Source organism: Triturus cristatus, chromosome 4_1 (genome assembly GCF_964204655.1).
Source record: "Triturus cristatus chromosome 4_1, aTriCri1.1, whole genome shotgun sequence".
NCBI lineage: Eukaryota > Metazoa > Chordata > Amphibia > Caudata > Salamandridae > Triturus > Triturus cristatus.
In genome coordinates this window covers 62,324,995-62,341,945 of record NC_140585.1, presented here as the reverse complement: position 1 = coordinate 62,341,945, position 16,951 = coordinate 62,324,995, and the positions used below count along the sequence as shown (strand labels likewise).

The window sequence follows — 16,951 nt, the reverse complement described above, 5'->3', positions numbered from 1 at the left end:
CTCCTGGACTATTGCAAATATCTCTATTTGGGCTCAAAGAAATCTGTTCTGAACCGATTCATCTCTGCTTCCCAACTTTTGAGTAAGTTCCATTGGCTACCTATTGGAAAGCTTTCAAAGTTCAAAGCCCTATCCATCTCCCACAAAATCCTATGCAGCAAGGAGAACCCAGCCTAGCTGCCTGGATGCAATTTTACATGCCCTCCAGAAACACTACGCTCCGCCAATCTAAACATGGCCCACATCCCTCGTCACAACAGAGCCAGAACGGGAGGTTGCTCCTTCCATGTCTTAGCTCCGATCCAATGGAATTCTATGCCTCCTAACCTTAGAAAGAGTCAATATCACTTACTGATCCGGAAACAGTGGAAGACCCGGCTCTTCTCCATCTAGGCTGACGATTTCGCCTCTCTGCAGCTGTGTTTCATAGGATCCATTTATGTCCCTTACTGATATTGTCTGACACCCGTACCCTCACCTTCCCCTCAAGGCAGGCAGCCTCCAGGTGTTGTGCTATCTAAGGCTCTGCTCTCCTCTTGTAAAGGGTCAAAGTGGTAACACCCATGCAGCAAGTGCCTTTATCAGCCGCAGGAATAAGATATAGTGCACACCAATACCCAGCCCTTTAAAGGTCTGAAACAGACCCAAAAAGGAGCATGTACCTACATGTTCCCTTCCTCTGTTTGTACCTCATTAGTAGCTACCTGTGCACTTCCTCCGTTTGTATGCCCCGGGCGAGCCTCTTTAATGACGCTTGTGATCCTGATACTGCCAACCATGGCCGTTTGTCTATCGGATCATTACCTGATGTCTGCTGTGTGCATCGAGTCACTCCTCTGCTTTAGCTGTGAATGAACCCTGTTGAGCGAGTACGCAGACATAAGGGAGTAAGGAAGGCGATGAACAGGGAGTAAGGAGAAGCTGATTTCAAGAAATGCCCAAAGGTGTAAATGCTGCACGCACCTGCAACTGACATCTTGTCCCACTCTGCCAACGCTCCATCCACCCACAGAGTAGCATGCTTTCACCAAACGGAAAACATTAAATCAGATGCCATGGTAAGGTAGAAAAAGACAACAAGCAGACACGTATTGGCAGCAGAGATATCGCAGGTATATTGCAGGTTGTGATTGAATCTCTATAATCAATGCTGCAATCTTCCCACAAATGCTTGAACCAACCCCAGGAAAGTGGCAAAGATAACTTAACAAACAGAAAAGTAAAGACAGGAGTTGGAACTTCAGCTGCTCCAGTGTGAACAGGAAAGTATTATCAAGAAAAGTGTGAATGGAGCTTCATTTCTTGTATACTTCCTGGAGCATTACCTTTATTATATACTTCCTGAAGAGTTTTCTTTGTCATATGGTTCTTGAAAGGGTTACCATTGTTATACTCTTCCTGAAACTGAAGTGACAGCAGCACATCCTGATCCATCTCTTTTTCCACAATCCCTTCTTGTTTAAATAAAATCTTGCATCTTCCTAAAGCTGTGCCTCTAGCGAGTGGGCACTCCATGTGTTCTCTTTCTGTACTAAGTTACTCTGTGAACACTGGCAAACCACCTCCTTTTCTGAAGTAAGTAAGAGTGACATGTTCAATGGAAGATTTAGTTAAATATCTGTGTATGGTGAAATATCTCTTGGTAGCTTTCATAAATGGTAAAGAAGAGATGTATTTTACAACTAGTTAAATATTGTGTATTCACATTCTCTTACATTTCCATTAATTGATTTTAAATCTCTTTACATCCAATAGGAAACCAGCCTTGAATGCACAAATGTCGTGAATAATGACCGTAATCGTGCAAATCTGAAAAAAGCGGCTAGAAAAATTGAGCTCCAATATTCAGGAAAAGATCTGCACTGTCAGAGACTGAGGACCCTGAACATAAACTGATAGATCCTGGAAGAAGCAGTTAAGAGCAGTTCAGTGGATGCAAGAGTCTGAGCTCTGCACCTCCACGCAACAGGATAAAGAATGACCTCTAGAAAATTAAGGCAACAACACTGACAAACCACTTCCTCTATAAACAGGCCTCCACCACCAGCTTTGATCATGTGTTCGGTATGAGGTGGATACAGCATTGCTCTGCTTCTTGTAATGATGGCAGACCACCATTCAGTGTGCTAGGTGTATTATAAACTCTTTCTGGTCAAACCACATGAGCAAGAGAAAAACACAATGACAGACAACTGAAGGGTGATGGAAAGAGAGGGTCTTTGATCTACAACAGACTGTGCCAATTTGCAGCGACCAGAAGGAAGAAGAATCTTTACCCATAAACACACAAAACTATTATGTAATCGAAAGACATACCCACCTACAAAGAAGCTTTACTTGCCAAAATAATAATATATGCAGTTGGTGAGTCTTATATTTCAATGTGATTCTGAAATCAACCATCCAAAATACCACACACATACCGGGAATGTGGGAATAACACAAGTGCTTTATCAACCATGTTAGCTCCTCCGGAAACGCAGTCATGGGATGCGGACAAATATAAACTGGACCCAGAGACACCAACCAAGAAAGAAAAATCATACACATGCAGCAAGAGCTTTAGTTTGTCATCGCTACTAAAGAACCATCAGCAAACACACACAGGAGAAGCAACGTGCAATTGCAATGAATGTATGAAGAACTTTAGTCAGTTAACACTCCTAAAAGATCATCAGCGAATGCACACAGGGGAAAAACCATACCATTGCAATGAATGTGTTAAGGCATTCAGTCAGTTATCAATTCTTCAAAGACATCAGCGAACACACACAGGAGAAAAACCATACCATTGCAGTGAATGTGTGAAGAGCTTCAGTCACTTATCACAACTCCAAATACATCAGCGAACACACACAGGGGAAAAACCATTCAAGTGCAGTGAATGTGGAAGAAGTTTTAGAGATTCCTCACATCTCAGGGTTCATCAGAGAACACACACAGGGGAAAAACCATTCAAGTGCAGTGAATGTGTGAAGATCTTCCGTCTGATATCACATCTCCAAAGACATCAGCGAACACATACTGGGGAAACACCATACCATTGCAATGAATGTGGAAGTAGTTTTAGTGATTCCTCAAATCTCAGGCGTCATCAGCGAACACACACAGGGGAAAAGCCATTCCAGTGTAGTGAATGTGTGAAGATCTTCCGTCTGTTATCACATCTCCAAAGACATCAGCGAACACATACTGAGGAAAAACCATACCATTGCAATGAATGTGGAAGTAGCTTTAGAGATTCCTCACATCTCAGGATTCATCAGCGAACACACACAGGGGAAAAACCATTCAATTGCAGTGAATGTGTGAAGAGCTTCCGTCTGTTATCACATCTCCAAATACATCAGCGAACACATACTGGGGAAAAACCATACCATTGCAGTGAATGTGGAAGTAGTTTTAGTGATTCCTCAAATCTCAGGCGTCATCAGCGAACACACACAGGGGAAAAGCCATTCCAGTGCAGTGAATGTGTAAAGAGCTTTAGTGGGTCATCAGAGCTACAAAAACATAATCGAACACACACTGGGGAAAAACCATTGCAGTGCAGTGAATGTATGAAGAGCTTTAGTCAGTTATCAACCCTCCGGAGCCACCGGCGAACACACACAGGGAAAAAACCATCACCACCCAGCCAGTGAGAAACAGCAACAAGACTGCTCTTCAGCACACCCATCCTTATACATAACACACTACAGGGGTTTGCTCCAGGGTCAAACTCACTTTACTTTCACGTTAACAGCAACAAGTTCTAAACTGGAGAATTTATATTTTGGAACAAGGGGTTTGTATGGCCATTATTGGCATAATAAATTTGAAACCCAATACTTAATAGATCTGTATTAATGATACATATCCAAACACCACCCAGTCAGTCAACAATAGCTTTATTCGGTTAATAATTAAAACCATCAAAGCATACAGAAAATTTCATTTGCAAATAGTTACAAATAAAGATAATTAACAAAGAAAATACAAACAGTGCAAAATACGCAAATATACATAAAAATAAGTTTAAACAGAAAATTGGCGAGAGTGAACATTAAGAGATTAAAACGGGCCAAAATTTAAAAGACTATTTCATGATTTCAAAAGAAAGAAGATAAAAAGGCCTGGTCTCGGTCTCTCGAACATTATAAAAAGAATAGAGCTAAAATATATTAGGTTACATTCGATTTCTACTTCGAATAGCCCCTGAAAGATAACTGGCAACTCCAAAACAGACAAAAGGAGAACCCAGCATTTGCAGAAATACCAAGGCGGGCCTTACTTGGTCAAAGTGGCAGTTCCTAAAAATAGGGCAAATAAATTTCTTACGTAACAGAGTGTAAAATTTACAGCAAAAAATCATATGCAGCGTATTTTGTTCAGAGGCGTTATCACATGGACAAGGGCCCAAAGTGCCCTCTTTAAAAAAGCCCTTCGGGTGTGCTAGGAGCCAGGGTAACATGTCATGTTTAAACCTAATCAGTAAAAACAAATGAAAAGGGTTATTTATATAAGTCAAGTATGGCTGAATCTCATTGCCCATACTTAACATGACAAATCTTCTAACAGACGGTTTGCACACTTCCACGCCTTCTCTCTGCAACTTTGCCCTGCACATGAACTGAGACTTTAAGTCTTTTATTTTCAATTTGGACAGCTCACATGGTCTCACAAATAATTCTGGGCATCCAAGGGTCTCCATATGAAATTTAATATATCGTAGCCAGGGAATGCACATGGCTTTATCGAGGACCAGACAATCTTGTATAATGAGCTGGTTTAGGGTTGGTGGGTGCTGCGCCCAAACCCTTAGCCAACCCATTAAAGGGGCAACAGCAATCTGGTCCACTAAATACTCGGCCCCCAAATCCTCATGAATGTTAAAAATAGAAGTAGAAACGGGCAATGACAAAAGTTTCCGGAAAAAGGCATTTTCGATTAGTTGAATCTCTACTGCGGATGCATAGCCCCAGACCTCACTGCCGTACAGGGCCATAGGCACACACTTAGCGTTGTATATTTTCATGATCGCAGGCAAGGGCCTGCATCCCAGCCGTTTTGCAAAGCCCAACAACGCTCCAGTTGCCCTGGCGAGGATATTCTGTTTCAGCGCGCGTTGCGCGACCCATGATCCTCGATCATCAAAAGTGACCCCCAAATATGGAAAGGTCTGGACTTTTGTAAGCACCTGCTTATTGCAGAAGAATTTTACCTTTTTTGCAGCTCCATCACCTATTGTCATAGAATGGGATTTCTTAAAATTTATTACTAAGTCCAAACACCACCCATGTATGGACACCCAAGAGCCTTTAAAAGCCCCACTACAGAGGTGTGTACCAGGATTTACTTTAACATTAACATGAACTAAATTATGATACAGCAAGAACAATCATGATGCTATGAAATGTACACAATGATGACTAGATTTTACATGTTAATAAGAAATGTATGTTTTTAGATATGTAATAAAACAAAAAATGTATTTGAATTCATGGTATTTGACTGCTGAGTGTATAGAAGGCGATCTTAAATGTGATTTATTCCCTAAACTATAAAGATAATTTGTGATGTCAGCAAGAAGCCTAGTTTATTTAGCGATAGAGGGGTCAAATCTCGATAGCATGACTGCTTTCAGCTGGGAGTCTGGTGCAGGTGGTATCAGAGGGGACTATTCTCACCAGTGTGCCTTCTCTCCGAGTGAGAAGCGGTTCTTTGCTTGAGATGGTACTATCTCTCCTTCTGTGTTAATAAAGAGAGAAGTGCTGCCAGTAATACTGAGATCTGGGATTCACTTCTGTTTTGGGAACTTAATTCAGTCGTTTTTACCCAATCAATACCTGATTTATTTAGGAAAGCTAAAATATGTCTGTATCTTGGCAGTCCTCTTGTTAATAATCCATAAAAATACCACAGGGATTTAAACATGAATTTGTCAAATACAAAATTGTCTTTTTTTTTTAAGGTTCTTATATAGCGCTGCCTTATCTAATAATGTCTGATGGGTTTTCTTCAAGAGCCCTTTCTTCTTCGGAAGACGTTTTCCATCGACAGACCCAATGGGAATTCCGATGAAAAGCTGACAATCTGTCCAACTCAAAACAGGGCTGGTGGGTGGTATAACGCTTTGTTGCATTTTTGATAGAGTGCCCGGAATCCAGCCAGTCTTTCTTTAGTGATTTTTCTATTTTGAGTTACATTTGAAGACTGTCCCGCTCATTTATAGTTTGACAGGGGGTCCACGGTCTGCCAGAGGAACAGGAGTAACAACTTTCACTACCCCGTTGGACCACCGTCCACCATATTTAGCGATCTTCACCAACCTGGCTATCCCCGTGTCTTCAGAGGAGCAACTGGAGATTCTCTAAGACCACCTAAAGTTTGCTGAGTGGCTGCCATTTTTCACACGGTTGCCCAACAGTATTTTTGGTTTTACTCCTAAAGTGAGAGTTTGCATTTTGTAAAACCAATAAATAATGTACTTGATACACTGAGTGCTTTCAACAAGGGAATCTAGGTCATTTTTCCTAGATTTTTTCTGTTTGAGACTGCCAGTCTTTTCATTGTGTTCCTGAAGAGAAACAAGTAGGTCAGAATGCCTACCATAAGTAGGGCGGACGGTCTGATGTACTTACACCAACGGCCCCAGGTATGTCGGTCATTGTTGTGAGGGTTCCTGAGGTTCTGACCTCTGTTCAAACAGAGGGGAACATTCATAGCTTCTTCTCACCAACCTCCAAAATTCTCCAATTTATTTTTATAATCCGTTTAATTTGCTAATGGATTATACATGATAACCACGGCCATGCTTTCTTCTCTTACTCATGCATTAGGGATCAGGAGGTTGTCTATGATTCTTGGCCTCTTCTTCGCCTGCTTCAGTCCTTCTGGGATAACCTCTTCCACCAATTTATCCTTCAAGGATTCCTGTTGTTTCATTAAAGAGCCTTATTTGAACAGTTTCTCCAAATTTGTAAAACTGTTGAAAGTGGAGATTCTTCCCTAGAGACCTTGGTTGGAATTTTGCAACATTATGTCTGGTGTTGTATAAAACCAGTGTGCCGTTCTCCAAGGCTGTGCTGTTGCATCAAATATTGTGTAAAAGCAGTGTGCCACCATCTGAGGCTGTGCTGTTCAGTCAGATGATTTGTAAAAGTAGGGTGCAGCTCTCTTAGGCTGCAAAAGGACTTTTAGTAAAGCATTGTGTCTCCATACACTTGCTGCTTAAAGCGACATCATAGTGTCCAACTTCTACCTGGGATCCTATTGGTTTGCTGCCGACTGCTGCAGCATAGTGTCCAACTCCTACCTGGGATCCTATCTGTTTGCTGCCGAATGCAACGTCACCTGGGATCCTATCGATTTGCTGCTTACTCCGACGGCTTAGTGTCCACCTTCTACCTGGGATCCTATCGATTTGCTGCTTACTCCGACGGCTTAGTGTCCACCTTCTACCTGGGATCCTATCTGTTTGCTGCTGACTGTGGCGTCATAGTGTCCACCTACTACCTGTGATCCTATCTGTTTGTCACCATCATTATGAGACGCAGAAGCTGCAGAAAGAAGGGCATTAGGATTCACTAATAATGTGTCTGTATTAAAATGTTACAGATCACAATGCCCATTCACAATTAGTCAAATTGACACACTCGGTTAAATGGTGTGGCTCCGTCTGTTTTGGCAAATATCTTAAGCTACCTATAGTCTTCATCTAAGTCTTACAGAATGATGAACACACTTGGATCGACCATTGTGGACACCACACTTTATTGATGGGAAACCTGTGTGGGAGCAGACCTCCTTCACTGACATATCAGAAGTTATGATGTGGTAACATAGTCTTTATTGTGTTAAATGCCTGGCCTGAGAATCCCTATCGCTCTCTGATAGGTCTATCAAGTCTAATTGACCATGCTTTTGCGTTTCAGACAGCAATTCTTTGGATGTGTTGGCTAGGCAGTGTTCTCCTGGAATTCTGTTCTCAATTTCCAGCTGTACAAAACATTTTTAACACCAGTGGATTATCCTGCCTTTCCTGAGTGACCAAATCTCTGTGTAGCTACATGTCTTCAAGACTAGGAAGCTTGAACATCTGGTCTCAAAATGCTTATTTAATTTAGGAAACTGCATTGCCTATATCCTAAAGCACATTTATTTCATTAGAACAATCTTCAATCACAAAAATACAAATACATATATCACCTAAACATTGTTTACATGATTATATGGTTATCACAGACAATATTATTTTCCCAAATAGATAACTAGACACACAACTGTTGTAAATTCCCAACACATTATCCTGTCTGTTTGGCCGATATGCAGCATGTCATTATCTTTCGTAGAACTCATGAATGTTTCAATTTATCCAAACAATAACTTTTCTACCACACAAGCCGACACAAGTCTGCTACCAGCTCCATGATATCTACCTTTCAAGGTCTGACAGTAGTACTAAAGGTGCTAAAATAGGCATCTGAGTTTGAGAGAATGGACTGATAGCAAAGGAACCCTTGGACTCGTTGTGGGAACGCCCCGAAGCAAAGTGTTTCTTATAGGCATATATTTCCTGTGCTTGACACCTTAGCCTGGTTATCGCCCCTAGGGACAGGCAGTCTCTATGCACTGTGCTTTCTGTGGCTCTGCTCTCCTATGGTAAAAGGCCAAAGTAGTAACAACCCAGTCAGTACGTGTCCGTGCAAGAGTACGGAATCATAGGAGACAGGAAAGCACAGGATTGGAGCTATGACTGACCACCCGAAAAAGCCCTGTTCTGCCTAGTCTGGAGACCACCCCATTGTGCCAAGCTTTAAAAGAGCCATGCAAACTGTCAACAGACTGCCTGCTACAGGGACTATTAGTCCCAGGACAACTGTTTGTCTGCTGATTGAGGAGGAGAGGCCACATCTTCTACATGCTATATAGAGCCGGACTATCGAATGCAGCTGGATGCCACACCACTGCAGCTGCTTGGTAAAGGGACTACAAATCCCAGGAGACCTGTTTGTCTGCCGGTGGAGGAGGGGGGGCAACATCTTCTACACTCTATATCAGTGTTAGAAGTGGGGGGGAACGGAAGGGCACGGCGTGCCCCTACTTTTAAAAATTATGCTAGTCCGTTCCCCTACTTCTTGATTTTAAAAAAGCGTACCAGGACTGCCCTAATTCAGGCCCGGTTCTAGTAAGGCTTGAAGGCAGGCGCGAAACGCCATGGGGCTCAAAGTGCTTAAAAGCCCGGGCGCGCACACACAGACAGTTTCAGAGATTATCGCAGCCGTACCTGAGTACTTCACAGGTCTTTAAAAGACCATTTACATGTTAACGAGGCTTTGTTTATTTTTTCACCCCTTCAGCTCCACCAGGGGCATGGCGAAAGGCGACAAATCCTTTCTTTGGCTGCGATAACCTGTGCCTACTGTCCTGCTGCGTGGATATTCTTTTTCTATGCAGCGCAGGAGAAAAGAAGTTTGTTTATTTTGATTCACCTTTCCCAACCCCTGCAGCTGCTTATCACTTCAGGCTGCGACACTAAGATTGACTAATGGAGTAGGTAGGAGAATGTGTCACTATTTGTTTTTCTTTTTAAATTCTGCACAGGTCCAGCAGGACACGTACTTCGTGTGCGCTTCATTTAATCCGTTTTTATCATTATCATGGCTGATGCAGGACAACAATAGGACAATAAAAAAATGCCCAGATAACGCTGGGTATTAATGATCCTGCTGGAGAGCAATCATTTCTCTGTTAGTAGTTAAGTGCAGATGAACTGTATTTTATGTGGGTAGCTCAGTGGGTTACTGCCTTTGTCACAGAGATCCTTGTGTTACTTGCAGTTCAGAAGTTACAATCCTAACATAGGACAGTGACCAATGAACTGTCATCAAAGAGCTGCATGCAAACCTGAATGATATAGTTAGAACTTCGCGTTTTTTGTTTTGTGATATAGTTAGAACTTCCCCAGTCTTTCATTATTCTAATGTTGCTAAAATGAGTATCTTTGGGCAGATATACATTTTTATCAGTAAAGCCAACCCCTAACTACTGGAGTACTCTTTAAATTCTGAGTTTGTGCTTCTCCAGACCAAACCCACTTAAAATAACTGCCCACCAGTATGGATGGCATGTGATTCATACACCGTGTAATCCTCATTGGTTTCTGTGACATTCCCTGTAGGCTGATTTACATACTTGTATGATTCGTTGTCTCTGTATAATGTGTGCGTGGTGTAAAGTACTGACACACACTACACTGATATGAGTAGCGCTACACAACAAATGAAATGCATATGAGAGAGGGGCTACATAAAGATGAGGGGCACTGTTGGAGGGTGGCAGTGAGGGAATCCGAGGAGGAGGTAGTGGGAGTGGCTATGGAGCGATGAGGGGCACTGTTGGAGGGTGGCAGTGAGGGAATCCGAGGAGGAGGTAGTGGGAGTGGCTATGGAGCGATGAGGGGCACTGTTGGAGGGTGGCAGTGAGGGAATCCGAGGAAGAGGTCATGGGGGGGAGGGGGGAGCTAGGGAGAGATGAGGGGCACTGCTGGAGGATGGTAGTGAGGGATTCTGAGGAGAAGGTCATGAGGGGGAGGGGCTACAGCGAAATGAGGGGCACTGGTGGAGGGTGGCAGTGAGGGAATCCGAGAAAGAGGTCATGGGGGGGAGGGGGGAGCTAGGGAGAGATGAGGGGCACTGCTGGAGGATGGTAGTGAGGGATTCTGAGGAGAAGGTCATGAGGGGGAGGGGCTACAGCGAAATGAGGGGCACTGGTGGAGGGTGGCAGTGAGGGAATCCGAGGAGGAGGTCATGAGAGGAAGGGGCTATGGGGGGATGAGGAGCACTTGTGGCGTATGGCAGTGATTATTGGTGTGGCGCCAAAAAAGACTTTCGCATCAGCGCTAAAGCCAGCCTTGTCATGGCCTTTCTGTTTTTGTTTATTTAATTAGCAGTCGGGTCATAAGGGCTACTGTGGAACATACTTTAAAGTGTGTGCTAATTATATTTACTGCTTTATTCAATGTTTTAAGTTTGAAGGTGATTTTACTAATGTTTTTACCGGGAAAAATGAAAGTGGAGCCCGATGGTGCCTGATATGGGGCTGGGGCCCAAGGTCAGCTGTGAGATAAGGTGCACTGGAGAGGAGTAGTGGATAATCAAGCCTGTAAGGGAGTGCGTTGCGGAGTCTGGGGTCAGGTGGAGGTAGCAATGAAGAGGGATCCTCCATGAAGGCTCGAACAGAGGGAGCCCAAGTAGTGTCACTTGCCTGATACTACCACCTCAGAAACCTCCTCTTCCCATCAAAGGAAAATTACATAGAAAAAACAGTTGTTGAGAGTGATAATATTTAGAAAGAGATTTGGAAAAGAGTGCGATTTACTGGGCCTTGTAAGACTAAGAAGAGATAAAGGAGGGCCCAGAGGATTTGCAGTCTGGGTGTTGCTACTCCCAAGATAATTTTGAAAAAAAAACTATAGGGTCAAATACTGCATTTTATTTTCAACACCCCATTTTTACACAAATTCTCTCCAAAGCCATTACTGTGCCAAGACAACATCCCCAGGAGTTGACCACATTTTTTTTCAAGATGCACAATATGTTCCTCCCATAAGTAAATATTTACCTCCACTTTGCCAAGGCCTGTGTTTTGTCCTGCTTGCTCACATGTTATCTCACTCAGGCTCACTACCCCCATTATTCATTCTCATTCACTTTCCCTTTTACTCAAAATTGCTCACTTGCACTCACTCTTCAACATTTGGTATCACATTCTCACTCACTCAGTCTCACCACTTTTTCCTACTCTGATTACCTCATTCTAACTTACAGTTTCACTTACTCTACGTGACTCCTTCTCACTCACTTTCTCTCACTTTCATCGACATACACTCTTTCACTCATGCTCAGTTACATTCAGGCACTCAATCATTCACACCCACATTTACTTACTCGCACTCATTCTTCTTTGCAGGACACTTTAATACATATGTGCTATACTATGTTTGAGCAGCTAGCTGGCTGACATGAATAAGAATTATTTATTTATTTATCTCACTTGTAAAGCGCACTCTCACCTAACAGGCATCCTGGCGCTGACAATCAAGAGTGCACAATTTGTGGATAAGAAGGAGCCCTTGTGGGTTTCCGTGAGTCAGATCAGATTCTCTTGAAGAGTTCCTTTGTCTCTGAGCCCTGCTTAACACATGTGTACAGGAGGAGCCCTATATTCATGTCCTCAATGTTTGAGACAAAAAATACTCATTGATTTCTGAACGAGAGTAAAAGCGTTAAGGTAACATGTCGTTCCTGCTTATATTTTGCATGCTTTACATAATCCTGCATTCCCTATGAGTATCTGCTTTTCCCAGAATGTTGTTACTTTTTTCAGGCACTGCATAATTTGAAATGAGTCACATCCAGGTGCTTATAATGGGGCAGAATTGGGTTGTAGGTGAAGACAGTGCGAGTTTCACTCAGTGGAGCAGAAGGGTGTTTGGTGGGGATAGGATGCAGCATTATGGCCAGAGCTACCAAATTTGGAACTGGGGAACCTGGTTCAGCCTTCATGCCTTGTCCATCAGACCACTCCTGAGGGAGCACCCATGATAGACTTTAGAAGGCCCCACTAGACCTTAGAAGCCCTGGTCCCTTAGCACCAGCAGGTGAACCCTATCGGTGGCCAGTTGGGTAAACTTGAAGCCCTGTCCACCACAATTCATACCCAGGTTCACCACCAGTCTTGCGGGCAGGTCTGCAAAGCAGCACACCCTAGAGCAGCAGTGGCTTTGTCACGCAGTAGTTTTCCTGCAATAATAAAAGTCTCCCACACAACTCCCACGGTTTTTGACGCATTCATAGATTTACAAGGACTTGTAATCCTGGGAATGCGGCAAAATCTTGCGCTGCCCCAGAGGAGGCATAACTAGGAGAAATATCTTTATTTCTCCTTGCTTTTTCCTCTTTCAAACTGTGCTTTATTCTGCAGCCCACATAGAAAGATGAAAAAGCCTCTCAGGATTGTTTTTGTGCAGGAAGGTGCCCCTTCCTGCACAAAAACAATCCTGCATGCAAAGGAGGCACCCTTGCACCATGGGGCAAGTGTGCCTGCGTTGAAGCTAGGCTGTCGAAATGGCGCCAGTGCAGGGGGAAAAGACCGGAATGCACCATATTGGATAAATACGGCACATTCCTGCCCTTTCCCTGTGACGCAGGGCAGCGCAGCAAAGTAACTTGCTGTGCTGCCCTGCGCCACCATTCCCATAAATATGTCCCTAAGCTCACAAATAGTAAATTGACCACACTAATTATCTGTGTAAGAGCATGTAGTGTAATGAATGATGTGCTCACACCACTGCGGAACAGAATATCAATCAATCGTCTGTCTTCTACAATGTTCATAAATATCGTGGGGCCACCTGTCATAGAATTTAAACCTGAATTTTATGTTCAGAAATGGTTAGAAAAAGGGAGGAGAAGTACAGATGAAAGAAACTGCATGGCTCGGAGACAAATGGCTTATGATTCCACTTATAAGCGTATTTGGAATATTCTGTGATTGGAAACATGTCCCACATTGTAAATGAATTAAATATAAACAACTTATATATTAAACCTCAAATAAACATGTTTATTGATTCTTTGAATTAAATAACGTTATAAGCTGTAACTGGTCAGTGAAATGCCAAACGTTCAAAAATTGGTATGTTTTGCTATTTCTAGCCACACCTCCGACTCCGCCCACTAATCCAAACCTTGGGTTAGTCCCGCCCCCTGAGTCTCCGCCCACAGTTCCCCTACTTTTTTTTCCCCACTTCGACCACTGCTCTATATAGTGTCGGACTCGCAAATGCAGCGTTGGACGCCACACCACTGCAGCTGCTTGGTAAAGGGACTACAAATCCCAGGAGACCTGTTGTCTGCAGGGGCAGGAGGAGGGACTGCATCTTCATCCTGCTTTGTAGCCCGTACTGTCTCCTGCAGCACGGGACGCCAAGCGCGCGTCTTCATTCAGCCTGAAACTGTTAGTTTAGCTGAGAGGCTGCTCTGCATTTCCCTCTATGCAGCAGCTGCACAAAGTAACTTCACAGCTGGGAGCCCCTAAAGTAATTGTGAAAGAGACACAGCTCCGAGCTCTGCAGTCACGGACTGTCTGCACAACAAGTTGAGTTCTGCTCAGTTTCATGAAGCTGGCTCAGGCCCGCTCTGCGCAGGCGCCTCTCACGAGTGCCCCAACTTATATTTCAGGTTCCTTGCAGCAGTAAGGTCAGTTAAGATAATAAAATAAAAAGAACAGATTGCAATACTTTGTGAGCTTTAAAAATATATTTAGTTTGTCAAATCAACATAAGTTAGCGTATAGCAGCCAAAGAAACCATATATCCGTTGACTATAAACACTTTTATTACGCAACACTGTTGTCTCGGAAGTGTGCAAACAACAAACGATTTCACAAAAACTAAACCAAATAGGTACAGTTAGCAAAAATAGCGATCTGACGTGGCAAGCACTGGCAGCACCATAGCTCTTTGTGTTCTTACTGCAGGTTGGTAGTGCAGGTGTTGGGGTAAGATGTTGCTTTATAAGTCTAGTTGGCTGTGTAAGTAGATATATTTAAAAATAGGTTAACCTGTTGCAATTCAAGTCTGTAAAAAATATAATAAGGAAATTGGCTTTAAATGGTTGAAAGAAACGTATGTATCCAGGATGTGCATCTGTCAATGACGTACAGTCACAGGGAGAGCTGACCCCGTGGCACCTCTGCCAGTAGGTGTTCGAGGCCTCTGCCTGCCTCTCTGCTTGTGTCCGTTTTTGTGCTGTCCTTGTCTGTGTCTGTTATTACTGTGCCTTGGTTCCTTTTTATTGTGTTTTTTTGATTTGTGCCTCTTTGCCTGTTTTTTATTTTTCTTTATCTGTCTTTCCTTGTTGTCCTGTTGTGTCCTCCATGCACGGTTTTTCCTGCCACTGCTGCCCCTGTGGCCCCTCCCCCTGCCGGTTTCCTACTCCCGCCTCCCAGCTGCGCTTCCCTCTCCCATCCCTATTTAATGGCGGCCGCTGCGAGGGAGCGCGAGCAAGACTCCTGACCAGGGACCTGCTCTCTACCCCTAGCAGCTCTGCTGTTGTGCCGCCGCCGCCACTGACCCCACGTCACCTCTGCCAGTAGGTGTTCGAGGCCTCTGTCTGCCTCTCTGCTTGTGTTCTTTTTTGTGCTGTCCTCGTCTGTGTCTGTTATTACTGTGCCCTGGTGTCTTGTGATTGTGCTTTTTTGATTTGTGTCTCTTTGCCTGTTTTTTCTTTTTCTTCATCTGTCTTTCCTGTTGTCCTGTTGTGTACTGTGCCCGTTTTTTTACCACCACTGCTGCCCGATGGCCCCTCCCCCCTGATGGTTTCCCGCTCCAGCCTCCCAGCTGTGCTTCCCTCCCCCTTCCCTATTTAAAGGCGGTCGGTGCACGCCAAATGCGTGGCAAAGGCAAGCCTGCATGCACCCGTCCGCGACCCGTTCGTATCCAGCGCCAGGGACCCTGGATCTCCGGCCACCCACCGCTACGACAGAGCTGCCCTCCTTGCACTCAACCCCGGAAGGAACAACTGTCAGCTGTCCACGCCAAACACCACCCACAGCCAGTTCTCCTGCTGTCACTGCCGCCAGACCTTCACCTCCATCGCACCCCTATGGCCACCGCACCCACATCGGACGCCAATACCACCGAAGTCCTGAGGTGCATCCTCCTCAACATGCGCTCCATGCACAGCCACGCCATAGAGATCTGGGACTTCCAACACCCTCTCACCAGACGTCACCTTCTTCACAGAAACCTGGACCACCCCGACATCGCCTCCGCCATCCCTGACGAATACAAGATCAAGAGGAAGGACTGCCCCAACCGCCCAGGAGGAGGACTTGTCATCATACACAAGAGCTCCCTTCGACTCACGACCTTGAATTCGAGCGACAGCCCGCCCACCACCGAACCCCTCCATTTCAAGATCCAGAACAGCCCCAGAAGCACCCTAAGAAGCATCCTCAGCTACAGACCTCCTGGACCTTGAACTGCATTCACCACTACCATCGCCAACCTCTTCGCACCCCACGCCATCGCCTCCACGGACTACATACTCATCGGAGACCTCAACTTCCACCTCGACAACATCAGCGACCCCAACTCTGCCATCCTCCTGGACAACCTCACCAACCTCGGACTGAAACAACTTGTCACCACCCCCACCCACAAGGCTGGACATACCCTCGACCCCATCTTCGTAGGAGGTAACAACATCCACTTCAGCCACACCATGCAACCCCCATGTACGGACCACCACTGCGTACACTTCCACGCCGACAAACCTACGGCGCCCAAACCTGCAACCCACCCTCCATGAAGAAACTGGTGCAAAATTACTGAGGAGCAGCTGAACTCCACCCTCAACCGCGATGCCTACGCCACCTCGACCAATGACAACCTCGCAGCCAAAGAACTCCACAGATGGATCTCCAACTGCGCAGACGAGCTTGCACCCCTACATACCCCCGTCAAACAGAGCCCCAGAAAAGCCACCTGGTTCACCGCTGACCTCCCAAGAATCCAGACGCACCTGCAGATGTCTCAAGAAGAACTTGAGAAACAGCAAATCCTCGGAGGACCGCATCACCTACAAGAACACCATGACAGAATACCAGCAACGCATCAGATCCACGAAATGGACCTTTATCCAGAACAAGATCCTCGCCAACTCCAGGAGCTCCAAGGAACTCTTCAGCATCATTCAGGAATTCACCAAACCCCAAACAAAACCACGGATATCACCCCCTCCCAGGACCTCTGCAACAAGCTCGGCTCCTACTTCCATCAGAAAATCAAGGGCCTCTACGACAACTTCAGCGACCATACACCCTACTCCGAAACTACTCCCCCCCCCTCCGGCAACGCCAGCCAGCCGGCCCACCATCTCCTCCTGGACCGCAGTCACTACCG

The 16,951-nt window shown here is 44.8% G+C and overlaps 1 protein-coding gene across 1 annotated transcript in view; it reads left to right on the top strand.

Moving 5' to 3' along the window:
* LOC146839522 (uncharacterized) overlaps nt 1–5,564 on the top strand; it is a 52,308-nt gene extending 46,744 nt beyond the window's left edge. The window contains exon 2 of the mRNA XM_085651560.1: nt 1,756–5,564. Coding sequence (XP_085507686.1) covers nt 2,460–3,644 — 1,185 coding nt within the window. The 5' untranslated portion in view covers nt 1,756–2,459 and the 3' untranslated portion in view covers nt 3,645–5,564. The remainder of the gene's footprint in view (nt 1–1,755) is intronic.
* Nucleotides 5,565–16,951: the final 11,387 nt, after the last annotated feature.